General features: G+C 44.5%; 1 protein-coding gene across 2 annotated transcripts in view; it reads right to left on the bottom strand.

Moving 5' to 3' along the window:
- Positions 1 to 20,828, bottom strand: part of PGGT1B (protein geranylgeranyltransferase type I subunit beta) — a 64,773-nt gene that overhangs the window by 20,201 nt on the left and 23,744 nt on the right. For both annotated transcript variants that reach the window (XM_006134477.5, XM_006134476.4), the window contains exons 3-4: positions 10,490 to 10,557; positions 4,462 to 4,613 (exon numbers count right to left, since the gene is read on the bottom strand). In XM_006134477.5, coding sequence (XP_006134539.1) covers positions 4,462 to 4,613; positions 10,490 to 10,557 — 220 coding nt within the window. The remainder of the gene's footprint in view (positions 1 to 4,461; positions 4,614 to 10,489; positions 10,558 to 20,828) is intronic.

Genomic DNA, 20,828 nt, shown 5'->3' with positions numbered 1-20,828 from the left:
AGCTGGAACTGCATCTCTTAGGTCAATTTTCTGGCATAGTGTAGACATAGCCTAAGTTGGACAAACAAATGCATACTTGCAATTTCTGAAACTTGTGTCAAGAGAACTGTTTCAATCAATCAGAGTACAGGCAGTCCCCGAGTTACGCGGATCCGACTTATGTCGGATCCGCACTTACGAACGGGGCTCTCGCCCCGGAGCTCGCAGGCAGCGGGACCGCCCAGAGCGCAGCGGTCCCGCCACCTCGACCTCAGGGGCAAGAAAAGCTGCTCCGGGTGCCCCATGTCTGCTGGGGACCATCTCCAGCAGACCAGGGACACCCGGAGCAAAGCCGGGGAGGCGGAGGGGTCCCGCCCCTCTGAGGCTTTGCTCTGGAAAAGCCTCAGAGGCGCGGGACTCCGCCGCCACTGCGGCTTTGCTCCCGGTGCCCCTGGTCTGCTGGGGACCATCTCCAGCAGACCAGGGACACCTGGAGCAAAGCTGGGGAGGTGGAGGGGTCCCGCGCCTCTGAGGCTTTGCCAGAGCAAAGCCTCAGAGGCGCGGCACCCGCCGCCGCTGCGGCTTTGCTACCCGTGTCCCTGGTCTGCTGGGGGGGCGAGGGGGGGGGCACAGCTAGTGCCCCCCCCCCAGCAGACCAGGGAGATGTGGAGCAAAGCCCCGGGCCTGTGGTAGAGCAGGTGGGGCGCTGCCGGTTGGTCCCGCAGCACTGCTCCTCGGCGCTACAGGAGCAACCCAGCAGCACCCCAGCTGCTCTGCCCCAGGCGTCCCCAAGTCAGCCGCTGCTGAAACTGACCAGTGGCTGACTCCAGGAAGCCCCTGCCTCAGGGCTTCCTGGAATCAGCTGCTGATCAGTTTCAGCAGCAGCTGACTTGGGGATGCCTGGGGTTCTTAAGTTGAATCTGTATGTAAGTCAGAACTGGCGTCCAGATTCAGCCACTGTTGAAACTGATCAGTTTCAGCAGCGGCTGAATGTGGACGCCAGTTCCGACTTACATACAGATTCAACTTAAGAACAAACCTACAGTCCCTGTCTTGTACGTGACCCGGGGACTGCCTGTATTCTGTTTCAATCAGATGCCCAACGCACGAGGCTCAACTCTGGAAATAATCACATCCAGCTACATAGTTTCCTTTAAATTTGGAATTTTTATTTTACGGACGCAATTTAGCATTGTATTTTAACAATTCTGAGTTCTTGAAAATGGTTTATCTTTGTAGACCCCTATCATCTCTGTAAGTCTTGGCTGACTCATAAGCTAAAAATAAATTAAGCCAACACTTTCACTTGATTAACACTGCTATCTCAGTTTAATAATGAAATGGACCATAGTCCCTTTAAAAATCCCTGTTATGCACACACAGAAATTGAATTGTACAACAGTGTATCTGATAAGGCAGATGTATAATATTGACACTAAATAGCAATTTAAAACAGTATATATGTGGCTTTACAAATAGATTAAGTACTTAGAATCTGGATTTTAATACTATGAATGGAAATCACAACAGCACAGCCAGTTAGAACCTACACTACAGCCCTACAAATCCATGGGTATCCGTGGATCATTTTTGAGGATTCAGATACCAATTTTGTATCCACGCAGAGCTCTACCTATGAGCTTCTAAGGAACTACATGCCGGTCTCTTGTTTCAGTACTCTTTACAAAGACCATTCAGGTTAAGTTTTCACTTCTAATGACAACTTTTTACAGATAAATTTGGGGTTTAAACTGAGAGTCCAATTACGTTTTAATCTCCCTTTATTACACCAGCTCTGCTTCCCTGAGGAGCTTGCTATATTTAATTATTTTAACTCCAAAGATTGGGGAGAACTGGTTAGGCAAATATGTTATTTGCATATTACTGTATTTTATAGTATAGTTGCGCTCCTTTGGCTAATATTCAACAGTAAATGGAGTCAATTCTCTCCTCTAAAGCTGGACACCAGTTAGGAAATATTCTCCCTTAGTTGCCAAGAAATGTAGAGGTCAGTTGCTAACTTCCCACTGCAGTCAAAGATTCCACTGAAGGCCAGGTTTGCTGGAACACTAATGGAAAAATCATGGACAAAGAGAAGATTCAGAAATAGAAGGGATGTTTTCACAGTCAAGATCCCAGAACACTTTATTCATGAAGGAACATGCTCTCTTGAAACAATGACAGCAGGATCTCTAGGGAAGTACTGTACTACAGACAAATTTCTACAAAGTCTAATGATAGATTCGTAAGAGAGAATGTAATAAATCACAGAGTAGAGCTCTACATGTAATCAGCTCTGGCGTTTTGTCTGTTCAGTTTTCTACTCAACAAGCTAGTAATTGGTAAACTCAGTAGTGCCTAACTATGGTTAGTTCTCCAGATAGACAGACAATCTCAAAAATTATTTAAGAGTCTGGGAGCACCACATACTGTTCAAAATCTCAGTCTGTTGAATTTTATTTAAAAAAAACGTGCCTTTGTATGGATCTCTTGCACCTAAGTACAAAGAAAAGTAAATCACCAAAACACGTTAATTATGCTTTTCAGTCTTTAAATAAATCAAAACGCTACTATAACAATTTATCATGCAAAGAAGGAATCAATCTACATGCCCACTAAAGGCCAACTGGGAATCACAAAACAGAATACAAAAACAGACTTCTTAATCTGAACCACACCTAACTCAAAATAGACAAATAGTTTAAGTTTTACACAGTTTCCCGGTACTTTCTAACAGGACTACCAGTATTTTCAATCCTATATTACAGTGGATGTAACATGTTCTCAGCGAGAAAATCATCCCTGAAACAGCAGCAGCTCTAAGGGTTTGTTTAAACAAAGTCGCACAGCTTTAACTAGAGTATAATTAAAGTGGTACAATCCTCTTAGCTAAGATTAAGATATAGTGCTATAAGGGTTCTTATTAGTGTTGGAGATGTAAAGGGTTAACCAGTTAACTGGATCCCTGGAAAGCATCACCCTTATCACACTTAGTGGTTGAACAGCAGTTTGGCTGGGCCTGCAGTGCCACAAGCAGGCCCCCACCTGTGAGATCCTGGTTAATCGGTTAAACATAATATTTAACCCATTAACTTTTAAAATGGGACTTTACAACCCCATTCAGGAAAGGGAAATAAGATACATAGTATAAATGTGTCTTATGCTTCTAATGGTCCACACTAGGTCTATGCTGGTTAACTATTTGTTTAAAAAAAACCCTACAACCTTAACTGAACAAGTTTTGCATGGGCTGGGTGATGCTGAAACACTATTTAGTACTGAAACAAATATTCCTACCAAAAGTAAAAGTTTTCTTTAAAAAAATGCATACATTAGATTTTCAGTTTTAATACCAACTTTACGTAGAGTAAAAGTTTTATTATCCAGCACTCCTGGAGGAATGGGGGCTGACGTTAATCAAATGTGCTGGATACCCAAGCTTATTGCTTTGCCCTGCCTACTACCCAGAGGAAACCACAGCAACCAACTCTCATCCCCTTAGGATGTCTGGTGACCTTTACCCTCCCCTTGAGCCACAGGGCCATCATATGTGGCAGGCAGACAAGTGGGCCAGCTGCCTGGGAGCCCTCTGGCAGATCTGGCTTCGGACAGCTCGAGGCAGGGTGAAGAGGAAGGTGGCACCTGAAGACGAGAGCAGCTGGCAGTGCTAGTTGTCAGAAGCTCCACAATGGCCGGAGGCATCAAGCCAACCCACTAGACAGGCAGGAGCAGGACACACGCACCCAAAGACGCAGGGGTATGGCAGCTGGGGGCAATGCTGGTTAACATACCAGTAGTTTTCCAGATATTCAAATACCAGATAACAAACCTTTATTGCACTAAACTGCAGATTTGGCTTGCACATACTGTAGCAGAGTATTTGTTTAATAAAAGGGACACACACAAGCATTTTTTGCCCAACTACATCTGCATTCTCCTAAACAGGACAAGACACCAGGTCACAGAGCTAATAGTAAAAGCTGCAACTCAATAGTGCTGGTGGGATATGAAAAAGTTAGCATACTGAAATTAATATGGATACTTTTTTTTTTTGCAGGCTGACCAATTGCCTCTGACTGCAAGCAGAATCTTTCAGTGTCTATTATTGGATCCGAAAGGAATATAATAATGCTAGTTTATGCACTGGAGTTCATTTTTAATTGCTTCAGAAAGAGAATACAGATATGGTAGGTACCTAGTATTCTCAATCTTCACCTCAACCATACCCCTGAATCTCAACTTCTAACTTTCATCCTCTCAGGGTTGCTCCTAACTCAGCTAGATGTGGATTCAGATATCAATTTCACATTTGCACAGGGCTCTACTTGCCTATATTCTTGTTTTCACAGCAAACTGAAAACTTAAGATGGAGAAGAACGAATACCGATATTTTATAGGGGTAAAATGTATATTTTGTTCCATGAGTAGTTATTTCTCAAAATTTTCCAGAGTGCCCTGTATGTAATAAAGAACATCCTGTACCTTCCATCTTCCAGTTGGAGAGCTCTCAGTCCTGCCAAGCAGGCATCTTTATTTACTCGACTCAAGTCATCTCCAAGAATAACCAAGCATGATAGTCCAGTGTATGTCATTGCTATGTGTCCACTGTCATAGGGATGAGATATACCAGGACCCTAAAATTAAAAGAAAATACATTTAACTTGTTTCATAAGCTCTTAACTACAATTAAATAGTCAAAGCTTTGACAACATTTTAAAAGGTAAAGAATGTTAATTTCTGCGGTAATTTTGATTAAGTGGAATTTATCTGACTAAATATGCCCAAACAAGCTAAATTATTGCACAGCTCCATCTAACATCTTTCCTGAGAAGCTGGGAGCTTACAAATACTTTCAATAAACTTAAATATGAAATTGCAGAACTACCAACTGTAATATGAAAATTAGTGCTTAAATCAGCATTTATCAGATGATGGATGGCTAATGAAATGTGCATATTTAAAAAAGGCTTTCAAGGCAATCCTGGAAAGTAAACTGATAAAGCTAATTTCAGTATAGGCAAGTGGTTGAAACCATCATTATCAGATACAGATAAACATGCTATATTGATGGAATAGCCAGCATAGCTTTTGTAAAGAGAAACCATTCTTCATCAATCTATTAGAATTCTTTGAGAGGGTAAACAAACAAACAAGGGAGATACAGTCAATGTAGTGAACTGGACTTTCAGAAAGCCTTTGGCCAGGTCCCTCACCTACGGCACTTAAGCAAACTCAACACTCATGGGGTAAAAGGGAAGATCCGCTGCTCATGGATCAATAACTGGTTAAAAAACAGGAAATAAAGGCTACAAAGAAATGGTCAGTTTTCACAAAACATATAATTAGTTGTGTTCCTTAATTATGTATACTGTTCAACATTCATAAAAGACTGGGAAAAGGAAGTAAGGTAGCAATGTCTGCAGACAACTCTATTGGGTAATTATGTATCAAGTCCAAAAATGACTGTGAAGAGTTCAAGGGATTCACTAAATTGGTTAATCAAATGGTAGATAAATTCAATTAGTAAATGCACATTGGAATCCCAACTATACACACAAAATGATGGGGGTCTAAATTAGCTTTTACCAGCCAAGAAAGATCTTGGAGTCATGGTGGATACTTCTCTGAAAACATCCACCCGACATATATCAGCAGTCATGTTAGCAATCACTAGGAAATTGATAGATAAAACAAAATACATGAAAATGCCACTACATAAATCCATGGTATGCCCATATCTTGAATACAGCATGCATGTTTGATCAACCCATCTAAAAAAACATATTAGAATGGGAAAACTACAAAAAAGGCAACAAAATTATTACAGGTATGGAACAGCTTCCGCCCAGGGAGAAACTAAGAAAACTGGAATTGTTTATTTTGGAAAAAGATACATCCAGAAGGGTGATATGACAGAGACCAATCATGAGTGGCATGGGAAAAGTGAATAGGGAAGCGTTATTTATCTTTTCACTTAAGGAAAGAACCAAAGTTAGCCCAATCAAATTATTAAGCACTTAGTTAGCTTCTATCACATTTAAACTGCAGAGCTGCAGTGGGGATAGATCTTGGATTGCCATGAGCCAGGATAGAGTATCTTCCTTCCCAAAATTGTATCGACTAAACAATTAGTCAGTTACCCACTTCTTAAAACCCATAATATGCCTAATCCATAACTGCATTAGCAATTGCATAAGCTATTGGTTTTGACAGCTAGGGCTTTTGGCACTAGGAAGGTGCAGAGGAATAAGCTTCTACTGAATAATGAAATAATCCATGCTCAGATTTACTTTGTTATGCTTCAGAATAAACTCCATTTAATGAATGGAAATGAGTCAGACTCTCCAACTGCAGACGCAAAAGACAATCTAAATACAACTTCAGTATAAAATGTTGTTTTCATCACAAATACAAGCCAAGCTTCTTTTTTTTTTTAAATCGAAAAGCTTCAGTTCTGCACCCAATTCCACAGCTGGGGCAGAGAGCACATTGATGATGCACAGACTACATGAAAGCCAAGCACACAATAGGCAGAGCCAACAGCACAACATGGGAATGGGGGGGTGGGGGGTGGAATTTTGACAGGGCAAGTCCCCTACTCTTAACAAAAACACTACCATGAATTTACTTATTATAGTACTCAAACTGTGGGCATTGTGCATTCATAGAGGGAGACTGTCCTTAATCTGGAGAGTTCACTGTGCCAAAGAGAAAAAGATTTGGGTAGCAAAAATGGATACCACATATGAAGCTTCACTTTCTGTGAAGTACTATCAAGGCAAAGATTGGCTAACAGCCAATGAAAGAAGGCAGGAAGTGAAACAGGAGCAGAAGAAAAGGAAGATGGGCACAGAAGGGGAAAAGTAAGACTGGTAATGGAGGGACTGTGAAAGAGAAGGGAAATAGGCACAGAAGAGTAAAAGATGTTAAGAGTTTAAATTGCTGAATACAGAGTAACACTAACAACTTGGATTTGGGAAGGGTTGCCAGATGGTTGAAACAAAAATACCGAACACCACTCCACCCTCCCCCCCAAAAAAAGCCTGGGAAAAAATTCTGTTGAAGGGGAAAAAAAGGGGACGGAACAGGACCAAAGTTGGGGTTGTTTTTTTTAGAAAAAAGAAAAGAGACTCCAAGGACTTATAAAGCCAAAGAAATATTTTTTTTAAAATAAAATAGCATGTCCCCTTTAAGTACAGGGAAAGGAACACGGAAGCAGTTGAGCATTGCTTCCCCTAGGTCTTTTGGCTGGCAGCCATTTTGTGCCGGCAGCCTTGAGTACCAGGTAAGCATGGGGGCTGGGGACGGGGCGCTGGCGGTGTTGGGGGCCAGAGGAAGACAGTGGGAGGGAGAGGTGGCCGGACGCTGAGTGTTTGTAGGGTTGACAGGTGCCCGGCATTTTCACCTCCTGGCCATGGAAAAATTCAGAAAATACTGGCCATCTCAGGTGTCTGGTATTCTCTGAATTTTTTACCGGGCAGGAGCCAAAAATACGACTGTCCAGGTGAATACTGGACACCTGGCAACCCTAGCTGCTGGGTACTCTCCACTCACAGGTGTTAGCTCCACACTCAGGGTAGAGGCTCTTCCTCCAGCACACATGATTGAAGTGAGATGCTCCCTGGAGCCCGTGGGCATGCTCTCATAGGGGATAACACCAACAAAGTGCAGGTCTACAGTCTGCACCCACCTAACATCTTGCCTCTTGCCCAGCAGTTGTAAATGACGTTAGGGTGAAGTAGTCTCTATAGGTCAATGTTTCTTAAACTGTGTTCTGCTGCACACTGGTGTGTCACGAGGCAATTAGAGGTGTGGCGCAGAAAAAAAGATAATTCAAAATGGCCACCCTCAAAGGGGCAGGCGACTTTTTTTTTTTTGCTCAATAACTTTCCCCTGGCCCGGACACCCCCAAAAAATCCTTGGTGTTCCTCATTTAAAAAAAATTGTTTGGTGTTCCTTGGTCTTTAAAAGGTTTAAGAAACACTGCTCTAGGTTAGTGGAGATTAAGATGGGCAATTTGCATTCTCAGTTCAGATGACAAGGAGGGGTGAGGGTTACTGAAATTATGGGATTATCCCTCCATTGACACAGAACTGAGGTGCAGAATCGGAAGCCATAGAGGACTTTAACACCATCTCCTCTTGCCTGAGCAGCAGCCAGATAGTATCTGTGGAGGGACAAGTCACCAGTGCTGGAATTAACTCCAACCCTAGGCTTTGAACCATATTGCTCTTCCTCACCTAGCTCAGATGACTGATTAAGAAAGAGGGGTCCAAACCTCAGTCAGAATAGACAAGATGTTTTTGCCATCTCATCTGAATCCACCAATCAACAAGCTGCATACTACTTTATCTAACTTCAAGGCTGAGTTAGTTGTGCCTGCTGGGATCTGATCATGGTTTCAAGAGTTCTAGACACTACAACTCTGAAGGTTACAACACTAAATCCCAACATCTCAATTTTTATTTTCAGTAGCCTACTGCCCATGACACTTACATTCTTTGAATTTTAGAATCCTCCCCTACCCCAAACATATGCACAAAGGGAATTATCACAATATCCAGGACCATAGAAACAAGTTCAGTCACAATAAACATTCAGTTTATAAATGACTGTTAAAGATCAAGTCATTTTTTCCACACTAATCCTACATTTTGTGCTAATGTTGCCCTTAGTGTCCCCTGTAATGTAGGAGGGTAACTAGATTTCTTTCCATGTGTTTTACAATCTGCGTAATATACATTATAGTCAGTCATTCACAGTAAAGAGTTTGGAAAAATTACACGATACTTTGCAACAACGGCTTATATAACATGGACGCATGTCAGCAATCTACACTGACAGATCAACTCAATTACCAACACTGTGTCTAGACTACATCCCTCTGTTGGCAGAGGGATGTAAATGAGGCACTTCGAAAGTGCAAATGAAGCGGGGATTTAAATACTCCACACTTCATTTGCATAATCACATCATGGCACTTTCAAAAAAGCCTGCCGTTTTCGAAAGAACCGCGTCTAGACCGTGGTTTTACTTTCGAAATGGCGCTTTTTCAAAAAAGCAGCATGACGTGATTATGCAAATGAAGCGTGGGATCCCCACTTCATTTGCACTTTCGAAATGCCTCATTTACATCTCTCTGCCAACAGAGGGATGTAGTCTAGACACAACACAAAGGTTTTAATGCAACAGGATTATACAAACAGAATAGCTTAAATGCTTAAATTGTTTTACTTTGCATGCCCAGGAAGAGGAGGAAACACGCCTGCACTACTTATATATGACACTAAAAATCTGTAGTCGGCAATAAATATTGATTGCATTCCAGTATTTTGTCTATACATGCATCTCATTAGTTTTTTTCTGGACATGGTCCACATGTAGCTGTTGGACCAGAGAGGATTTTTACCTAGTAGGGTCCAGTGGATGAGCAATTAGGAACTCCCATTTTCTAAACCAAGTGCTGCCAATCAATTTTCTGTGTAGTTTGGGCAAGCTACAACCTGAATAGCCATTTCCCCATTGCCATTTGTAAACAGAGAAACAGTTCTGGGGCAGAGGAGGTGTAGTGGGGATTTTTTGTAAAACTATGCAAGTGCAAACAATTAAATATTCATTTCTTTCAAAGGTTCCTGGTTCAACGTTCACTTCATAGTTCTGTAGTTATGATCTAAGGTAGGGATGTTGGATGGCAGGTAATAGAATGAATTCTTATCAGTTACTCGACTATTCTATAGTACCAGGGATGGCAGCCAGTGCACTCCAGCCCCACTCCCGGGAGCCCCTGCTACCCTGTGCTGCTGCCTCTCTATCAGAGGCAGCAGCACAGGGTGCCAGGCGGAGTTGGTCTATGAGGGGAGCCAGTTTAAAAACCATCTCCCTATGCAGACTGGCTACCTGCCTGCCACCCCACACTGCTACCTCTGATATAGAGGCAGAAGTACGTGCTGGCAGCAGCCCGTTTGCAGGGGTCTGAGCTCCCCACAGACAGAGGCTTCTGGGTGGAGGGGGGGAAGGAAGGGAAGGCTGCTGCGAAGTAGCCTCTGGCCACAATGGCCCAGGCTGGTCCCGGACAGAGGCTGGTCTACAAGCAGCCCCTGGTATACAGGGGGTCTAAACAAAGTGGCCTCCGCCCGCAGCAGGTCCAGGCTTGCTGCGGAGCAGCCTCCGTCTGCGGGGAGCTCGGAGCCCCAATGGACAGGGGCTGCTGCCACGAAGAAGCCTCCCTACTCCACTCTCACCCCCCCCTTGCTGCTGGCTAAGCCGGCTTCCACTCCTTCCCCACCCTTTGCTGCCTTTGATACCAAGGTAGCATGGGGGCAGGGAGAGAATGTGAGTAGTCAAGAAGATTAACTGATAAACCTAGGCTTATCAGTTAATTGTATACTCGACTACTCATTTACATCCCTACTCTAAAGAAGCCACAAAATCATTTTCTAGTTACCATGGGGATCTTATCTTTTGCTCTCGTGTGCGTACCACCACACACACACACTCACACTCAACTAACCTTGGATGGATTGAATGGCAACCCCAAATATGAAGATCCTCTGAATCCACAGTGATTTAAATTTGATCCTAGGAGGGGGGAAAAAAAACAAAACAATCTCAAAACACCAATTTCAAATTCTTCACATAATTCAAAGTATTGGAATCACTTGTTTTTCTCTCTCATCTTTTCAGTAAATTGCCAATCCCAGCATACTATTATTTCTAGGGGCAGGGGGAGAGGGAGCGGGGGCGGAGGGGAGAGAAGAGAGTTCTTTCAGAATGACATTGGTGCACTTGCTGAAATATATTTTGTGCTCACTGAAATTTCCTCCATTGATCTGAAAAACGATATTGCCTAGTTGGAAAAAAATATAATAGGTTGTTTTTCCTCTATATTTCCATACAGAAAGACAGTTTAAGATCAGTTCAGTATGGTTTTAAGTATGCAGTGAAATGTTTAGCCATTTCATAGTGATGGAAGAAAGGCTCATATTAAAACACATAGGATGATATATAAAATTAAAATAGCCTGAAACATCAGAAGGTTTAATAGAAGCATTGCTTATCTCTCTCATCCCAAAAATCTGCAAGCATGAGAATCTTTTATAAAAGGGAAAATTGCTCACTTAGCAATCATTCAAATGTGAAAATCCTATTCATATGTTTTCTATTATATTGATTGTCATGATATCTTAGTACTTAGGACATACTCTTATATACCACATGCCACCAAAAGTCAAGCACAGTGCAGGTTCTCCAGATAGCTCAAATATGAACCTCTGAGCTCCTGTAACTTAGCTACTTGACTCAAGAACCTCCAGAGATGAAAGGCTAGTTAGTGTTCACCCTCAAATAGATGCTTTTATGTCCCTGTGATGGGGTGAGGTCACAGGTGACCCCTTGGGGGTGCCTCCTGGGGTGCTGACCCAGCCACTGCCACTCGTCTTCCTGCTCTGTGGGGCTCCTCACCTCCCAGTCCTGCTGGGCCAGCTTCCGGGTCTCCCCCAGCCAAGGCCCCAAGCTGAAGTCCCTGCCCCCACCGAGAAGCAGCACAGACACTGAACCTCCTCAGGTCCAAGGAGAGTACAGCTTAGGGCCCAGCCTCCTGGAGATAGCACTCCCCAGATGGGATCAAACCCCAAAGAATTAGGTAAGTCCCCTTTAGCAATGAAAGGGGGAAATGTGCACACTGGTTGCCCTCCCCAAGTAACAATCACTTACACTGGGTTTGATAAAAAATAAAAATGGTTTTATTAAGTTGAAGCAGTAGGATTTAAATAGTAATAAGTGAAAGTGGGCAGAGCAAAATAGGTTACAAATCAAAAGAAACAAAACCACTTGACTAATTCTACATTGAAATCTCAGTACAAACTTAATCAAACTCACCCTAAAACTTCTTTTCCAGCTGCCACTCTAAACAGGGTTGTCTTCCCTCTCTTCCCCCCTCTTCTCCCCAGGGTCCCTGGCTCCTTCCTTCAGGTGCAGCCCAGCCAAAAAGACCCAGGCCCTCAACTGAGACAACTCACTCTTCTAGCACTCCAGCCCCCATGGTGTGAGGGGAAGGGACAGGGAGGCCTGAAGTTCAGGGCTTATCACAGGCCAGATTTATTTTTCTTGGGTTCCAAAGTTAGTGGATTTTGTGAACTCCCTTAGGCTTTGGGGTGGGAACAAAAATGAGAGGTTCAATGTGTGGGATAGGAATGCAGGATGGGTGAGGAGAGCAGGGTCTGGAAGGGAGTTTGGTGGCAGGAGAGGATGTGGGGTGGGGGTACGAGAGGGACCTGGGGACGGAAGGAGGTTGGGGGAGTAATGCAGGAAAGGTGAGAGGGTGAGAATACAGGCAAATAGCTGGTTGGGGAGGGAGGCAAAGAAGTGGGGAGTAAAGAAAAGTGCAGCTTTTGCAAAGTAAAATTGTATCCCTCCTCACATAGAATCGTAGAGCTGGAAGGGACCACAGAAGGCCATCAAGTCCAGCCCCCTGCCCAAGGCAGGACCAATCCCAACTAAATCATCCCAGCCAGGGCTTTGTCAAGCCGAGACTTTAAACACCTCTAGGGATGGAGATTCCACAACCACCCTAGGTAACCCATTCCAGTGCTTCACCACCCTCCTACTGAAATAGTTTTTCCTAATATCCAACCTAGACCTCTCCCACTAATTTGAGATCATTGCTCCTTGTTCTGTCATCCGTCACTACCGAGAACAGCCTCTCTGGAACCTCTTCCCTCTGTTCCAGCCTCACTCCCCTCAGCCCCATAATCCCTCCCCATCATTCCATGCACTTCAGTGCATCTCCTGCCCCCTCCCATCCTGCCTCCACAGCCTGATCCCCCACATCGCCCCATCCCACCTCAGTGAAACTCCTGACCCCTTCCATCCTCCTTCACATCCCCCATCTGTCCCCACATCCCTGTGCCTCTAGTGCACTCACTGGCAGGCCAGTAGCACTAGGGTGAGAGGGGGGCAGAGTCTCTTCCCTGCCAGACCAGCTCCTTGCCTATTGGCTGCAGCTCTGGGGCGAGGGCAGGCAAAGCCCAAGGCTGCCCAGGGTTGGCTCCAGCCCAGTGGGGAAGGGGCCTGAGAAGCAGACACAGCCCTGCCCCATCCCAAAATAAGAAGCCTGTAGCTAGGAAGGGGCAGGGGAGTTAACCCTTTAGGTTCCTGGGAGCTGCACACCCAGGCTGGGCAAGGACAGCCCCAGGGACATGTGCGCGCCTCTTTCCTCCCCCTCATCCCAGGAGGAAGTCAAAGCTAGTACACCAGCCTGCAGCTGCACGGCTGAGGCTGGAGCCACAACACAAGATCCCAGCTGCATGGGGGGAGAGACGGGCTTGAGCTCCCACCCTGCGTGCTATGGGAAATCAGCTCGCGTGCCGCTTGTGGCATGCTGCCGGGGGTTGCTGACCCCTGATCTAGACAATGTAGTTACACTGCAAGCCCCAAAACAGATGCACAGAAAGGAATCTTACACTTGTGAGATTTACCGGTTGAGGCCCCACTGTGTCTTATGTCTACAATAGAAACTTACTCTAGTTACAGTGATGCAAGTTTTTCTAACAGAAAGGTCCCTAGATCTAGTTTCTATTTAGCCCACGGGTGGGCAATAATTGCTACTGAAAATTTTTGAAGTAGCCTGGGGCCACCCTTGATTGGTCTGGGGCTGGGGGAGCCTCTTTGCTCCCCTTCTCACTAGGCACCCACGCCCTGGAAGAAGCTTGGCACGCTCTCCCAGTCCCAGGCCAATCAGGGCCTGGGGGTGCAGGACAGTGGGAAGCCTCCTCCTGCTCTGTGAGGAGCGTGTGGCACTTTGATGTGCTTAATGCAGCTCCCTTGCCCTCAGACCCTGATTGGCCTGGGGGTGGGGGAGCCCGTGAAGCCTCCTCCACTCCCCTCCCCCCCCCCCCCCGGCACTGCCAGCAGCAAGCGCTTTCAAAGCGCCATGTGCTCCTGGCAGGGCAAAAAGAGGCTTCAGACACTCCCCCGTTCCCAGGTCCTAATTGGCCTGAGGGGCAGAGGAGCAGCAGCCTGCAGAGGCCCTTTTGCCCACCTCTGATTTAGTCACTCACAGGTACAGTGAAGGCTCCAATGTGCTGGACCTCTGTATTGGCACATAGCAAGAGAGTTCCCTGCCTAAGGAGTTTTACAATTCAGTTTTAGACCAGATACAACAAATGTAAAACAGAATGAGGAAAGAGGCGACCGAAATGAGCTACAGCATAACTTGGTGCTTCTAGAGGATTCCATGTTATATTTTTTTTCTGAAAATAAATAGGATCAGGTGTCCCTGAGTGAAACAGATAAAATCACTAGTTGGCCAATTTTTATAGAAAAAAAGACTTAAATCTAAACATCCTTGTTTCTTGATTTAGTTTAAGTTCCAAAATCATTTAATACACACGTTTGGAAATCTCCCCTCTCATTAAAGAACAGTCTTAGGTTTATAATTATGTGGCACTTTTCTTCATTTATAGTTTATAAAGAAATGTAGTAATGTTGCTTGTTGCATATACAAATGTTCTATGACTTTGGCTGTTTTGCCATTATCTCCTAACTAACAGGTTAGAGGAAATGCCCTCTCTCCCTGGGAATGGAGTGCAGCAACTTTGCGGCCCTCTCCCATGACTAACAAAGTCCAAAGATACTTTTTGTTATCCTAAGTAAAAGGGATATTTGTATTTCATGCCAATATGTGGATGCTTCCCAGGGTTGCACAGCTATATTACAATTACATAGTCAGATTCCAAGTTGCAGTTCCAGAGTTTCAAACAGAAGGATTTAAGCGGATAGAGGAAGTGATAAAGGAAGTGAAAACAACCAACTTTTAGCTGGGCAATTTTGTCATGAACAAGTCAGACCAAATTATTTATATGACCCTTACATACAGAGTGAGCACTGGTAAAACTTTCCTTCTGGCTGGATGCTCCTCCCACTATTGTGTTTGGGCTATTTGGGGGGTGGAGAGGGCAGGCCTGGCCCTAGGGCAAGGCAAGCAAGGCAAAGGCTTTGGGCTCCGTGCTTTTGGGCCCCCACGCTGCTAAGTATTCACCATCCACTGGCTGGGCCTGGGGCCCTGCTCCCAGAGCCCTGCCTTGGGCCCTGCAAACTCTTTGGCCAGGCCTGGGAGAGGGAGCAGTACTGTTCCCTTTTTCTGCAGGACTACTGGTAGCAGCACTGCCTTCAGAGCTGGGCAGCTGCAAGGTATCGGCTGCTGGCAAAGCAGCGCAGAAATAAGGATGGCATGCTATGATTGTGATACTTTTACTTTTTTACTGCTGCCTGGAAAGATGGGCCCTCAGTCAGCTTTGAAGACAGTGCAGAAGAGTGAGCAGCAATACTGTGATCCCCTTAAAATAACTTTAAGATCCACCCTGCAACTTCCTTTTGTGTTCGCACCGCCCCCTGCTCCTGCTGCACAATTTGAGAAATGCTGTTCTCCACTGCAAAAACCTGTAGGATAAAAGCGCACAAAAGACCAGATATTACTGGGGGGTAGGGGAGAGAAGAGAAGGGAGCAACCAGACTTAACAGTTCAGGATGTGTTTTCCCCATGATGGTGAATTTGGTAGGGCCCTAGCCCACTCAAATGATGAAATACCTTTGTGGATGTGGAATCTATGATAGAAACAATTCCATTAAACTGATCAGAATTATGCATCATATGTAAGGTTAAAATTATGTCATGATTATTTTTAGTGAAAGTCATGGACAGATTGTGAACAATAAAAAAAAATTCACAGAAGCCTGTGACCTGTCTGACTTACAAAAAATAATGGGGGTGTCTGACTGAAGCCCAAAAGCGGAGAAGAGAGCCCAAACCTTGCTGTGAGTGGAGGGAATGGGAGAGACTGTTCAACACCCATCCCAGGGCTCCTAGGGCTCCCCTACCTTGGAGAGCTCTGGGATACCCCCACCTACTGCTGAAATGGAAAATGTCACAGGGGTCTCTGAAAGTCACAGAGTCCAAGACCTCTGTGACATATTGTTAATCATACACAAAGTCCTCAAACTGTCACAATGCAGCAATAAATCCTGGAAGAGAGGTTCACACAGCAAATCTAACAAAGATACCAACTTAAAAAAATAACTTTTCTGTGACTTTCTAGCCTACTATAACTAAGTGAATGTATACATTACAACCTAAGTTGGATTGACTTACAGCCACTACAGTAATTACTGAAATGACTGCATCAGTCTCCTTCTGTCCATGGTGTGTATCCTAACCAGGAGCATTGCCAATGACTGAAGAGGCAATGTGGGGGGTTGAGAGCCAGGGTCAAGGAGGAGAGCTGAGAGCTCCACACAGCTTCTTGCCAGGACTTCAGCAGCCTGCCAGGTTCTCATCCACCTCGATCCCACAATGTTAATACAGTAGAGTCCCTATCATCCGACGTAAATAGGACAGACACATGGTCGGATTACCGAATATGTCGGATGATAGGGACTGCTGCCAGGGAAGAAGCGGGCCCGGCAGCAGCAGCTGTCCCCGTGCTCTCTAGGAACAGCTGATGGGGCTCCTGCCGGGGCCGCGTTTTCCCCAGCAGCAGCGCATCAGCTGCTCCTAGAGAGCACCGGACAGCTGCTGCTGCTGCTGCCGGGGAAGAAGCGGCCCCGGCAGGAGCCGCATTAGCGGCTCCAGGGCAGGAGAACGGCCCCACTCGCTGCCCCATTGTCCCGGGCAGGAGCGGCAGCAGCTGCTCCAAGAGAGCGACAGGGCAGCAAGCAGGGCCGTTGTCCCCACCCCACAAAGTCCCCGGAAGCTGCAGGGTCAGATAAAGCGGAGTGTCGGGAATCGGATAATCCAGACTCCACTGTACAAGAGTTGGCAAAAGGGGGACAAAAATATTCCATTTTTAAAAAATAAAAAAATCAAGATACCCTATTTAAAGAGCAAACTGTTTAACCCTAACCCCTAAGGATTCCTGGGAGCTTAAATTTAAAACTTTGCTAGAGACTAAAAATCAGTCTTAATTAAAAACACTAAAACTTATTACAAATGTTTTTATTCACTAATCCCATCCCTCCTATGATTACAGGGATGCTAAGGGGACCATCAATGCTCTCTCAGAATATGTGCTAACTATTTATGCTAAACTATCTGTTCTATTTTGTATTTAGCTGTGATAGCCTGTACTTTTCCCAGACCTGAAGAAGAGCTCTGTGTACCTTGTAATCTGCTCTCACCAACAGAAGATGGTCCAGTAAAAGATATTGCCTCATTGACCTTGTCTCTGATCTCTTTTAGTCAGTCAATATTTTTAAAATGTGTTGCCAGAGACAAGGAAATGCTAATACCTTGAGTCTTTAAACATGTGAAAGGGCATTAGCAAGCTGCATGTTGTAAGCTGAAATATTTAACTGTACTGTAGTTATGAAATAGCACCACCTAGTGTCCATTTTCAGTTTTGATGCTATTAAACTTACACTGGGCACTCAATGCAACAAATCATTCAAATGAAGTTCATAGCCACTCACTGCTCCAGTTATGAACAAAAGACACCCGGAAAAAGATCCCTTTCCCTTGAGCAGAAGATCAGACTAAGTCAAATTATCCTACCCTAGAGCAATGATTTAAATGAAGAAAAACAACAATTATTTCAGTTCAGGACCTGAGCAAGGCTGGGTAAATCCTCTAGTTTTCAAATATAGCAGAGTTTTGGAGAAACCAAATGGTGGGTTTAAAAATCAAGAGATATAAATTCACCATAACTAGCAACAGGTGCCAAGTAACTTACCCCACTATACAGAGGGGTGTGCAGCATGGGTCCCCCTACATCTGTTCTAACTGCTTTCTTTTTTGAAAACACCCAGCAAAATCAAAGAAGAAATTAATCAAATAGAGACCTTAAACTAATTCAGAAGCAAATTGAACACAGTCCAGAGTCTGTGTAACTGCTCTAAGCAATAAGAAGGAAATGAGAAAGGCCAAGGCCACTGTCCTCATAGCGGAGCACAAAGAGGCACAGGGCTGAAGGTACAGCCCCCACTGAACACTACTATGCAAAAGACTAAGTTGGGGATGGGGAGAGGACACATGAACGTACATGAAAATCCACATGCTCAAAGAACAAACTACTTATGACAGGCACTCAGTTTCATAAAATAAGTCAGCTGAAATCAGTTGCTGTACCTCTTGAATATCTCTGTTTTTGCAATGCTTCTGTTCTATTACCTTTCCTTATATTTCACATGTATTAAGGTCTCACCCAATTTCTTAAAATAAAAAAATCCGAAAGTGAAACCTGACTCATTTGAGCTTCAACTTCTGTCAGCGCATTTCTGTAAGGCTACTGTAAACTATACATTTGTGTTCTCATACTAATTTATACAGGCAGTCCCCGGGTTACGTACAAGACAGGGACTGTAGGTTTGTTCTTAAGTTGAATTTGTATGTAAGTCGGAACTGGTACATATTGTAGGGGAAACTCTAGCCAAACATTTCTCCAGAGCTCAGTTTTATTCTCCCACACCTCACTTCCCTCAGTCCTTTATTCTCAAGCTGAGGTGTCTGTTGAGAAAAGCCGCTCCGCGGCTCCCTGGTCTGCTGGGGGGAGGTGGGGCGCTAGATTCGCGTCTCCCTGGTCTGCTGGGGGGAAGCAGCTAGTGCGGGGTTGCCTCACCCTGTTTGTAAGTAGGGATCCGATGTAAGTCGGATCCATGTAACCCGGGGACTGCCTGTATTAAGGAACTGAAATTACATTAAAAAAAACTTTCAAGGGTTGTAAGCCCTGGTATTAAGGGTCTTAGACATAAGACCTTTTCTTTAATAACAAGGCAAAAGGCAGAATGAATGCCATTAACCACACAAGAAGTGCATCAATATCTGTAATGAACACCAGGGTGTGGCTTATTGCTAATGCAATATAGATAGTTACAGCCATTAAAATACATTTTTAAGTATCAGAATTTTGAGATTTGTTCTTCCACTATGAGACACAGTTCCTAGTAAAACCTAAAGTTTATAGCATTTTAAACATTCTCTATTTTGATTTTTTTAAACTGTTTGGTGGCCCATTCAAAACATTTCTTCCATTACATCAGCAACCCAGATGCCACTTTAACAACAGTTTGTATCCCAAGACCATTTCATCCCACTTGTATAAAACTAATTACTAAATAAATATTTTCACAAGACAGCTGAACAATTACAAAACACTGCTGAAATAGCAGCTTGGTACAGGCAAGTGTAAGTGGGTATTGGAGTTCTGTTTTTCCAGAAAGAAAATTCCAGTACAGGCAGTCCCCAGGTTACATGGATCCGACTTACATCGGATCCCTACTTACAAACAGGGTGAGGCAAACCCGCACTAGCTGCTTCCCCCCAGCAGACCAGGGAGACACGAAGCTAGCGCCTCCCCCAGCAGACTAGGGAGACGCGGAGCGGCTTTTCTCAGCAGACACCTCAGCTTGAGAATAAAGGACTGAGGGAAGTGAGGTGTGGGAGAAAAAAACTGAACTCTGGAGAAATGTTTGGCTAGAGTTTCCACTACAATATGTACCAGTTCCGACTTACATACAAATTCAACTTAAGAACAAACCTACAGTCCCTATCTTGTACGTAACCCGGGGACTGCCTGTAGTGGATTTTTAGAAGCTGGTGCCTAGGCGCAACCAAAACACAAAGTCAGCCGATGTGAAGACGCATATTCCAATTTAAATCACAATACCATGATATATTTTCACAATTTTTTCATATACATAACCCAACACGCTTTAATACAAAACAGTGCAACATAAGAATGGTCTAACCAGCCTAACCCAGTATCCTGTCTACTGTCAGCGGCCAATGCAAGGTGCTTCACAGGGAATGAACAGAGCAGGTAAATCATCAATTCATCCTGTTACCCATTCCTATCTTCTGAGAAACAGTGGCTAGGGACATCATTCCTCCCAATCCTGGCTAATAGCCATTGATGCTGACCCTTCATGAATTCATCTAGTTCTTTTTTGAACCCTGTTCAGAGGCCCACATACAGGAAGAGGAAAATGCTGCATAAGCAGGAAATTGAAATTAGAATCATAGAACACAAGAACTGGAAGGGACCTCGAGAGGTCACTGAGTTCAGTCCCCTGCCTTCAGGACCCAGTACCATCTAGACCAGTGCTTCTGAAAGTGCTCCGTGAAACCACTTTGAGAAACACATTAAATGGCTGCCCCAGTTAGTTTATTTACTGGCACCGCAGCCAGGGAGCCTCACAGCTCCCATTGGCTCCCTCTTGCACTTTGCAGCCAAGGGGGGCAGCGGGAAGTGGTGGCCTAGCCTACACTGCTTCCTGCGCCTTCCCTTGGCTGTAAAGGATGAAAGGAAGCCAATGGGAGCTGCGAGGCTCAGTGGCCGTGGCACCAGTAAATAAACAAACTGGGGCGGAGAGTTAACGTGTTTCTCAAAGCGGTTTCATGGAGCACTTTCAAAAACACTGGTCTAGACCATCTCTCATAGACGTAAGTGATAGATGTAACCATGACAAGTGTGGATAATTAGCTGGGGAAGGGATACACTAAGAGGAGGAGGAGAAGGAATCCCAAAGGAGAGAGTATGGAGTATGTGTTTGAGAAGGAAGGGTCAACTCCCTATGGAAGGGGACTGTGTATTAAGATACAGGATGAAATCACTAGTGCACCTCTTAACTAAGAATATATCTTTTTCCCTAATGAAGGCAAAGACAAGGTGCATGTCAAGGGAGGATAAGACAGCTACTGGAGGAAATGAGCATTGCTTGGGTAAGAACAGAAAGCTACCTGAGACTGGAAACATCTACAAATGTATACTGGGGCCCATGTCAGATTTTTGCTTGCCCAAGTCATGTATCATTTAGACACCTTCAGCTCTCACAGAATCTCTGAGGTATTAGTGACAATT

The sequence above is a fragment of the Pelodiscus sinensis genome, chromosome 6, assembly GCF_052426305.1.
Source record: "Pelodiscus sinensis isolate ZL-2025 chromosome 6, ASM5242630v1, whole genome shotgun sequence".
NCBI lineage: Eukaryota > Metazoa > Chordata > Testudines > Trionychidae > Pelodiscus > Pelodiscus sinensis.
The sequence above is the reverse complement of the archived record's forward strand: the minus strand, read 5'-3'. Positions and strand labels throughout refer to the sequence as shown.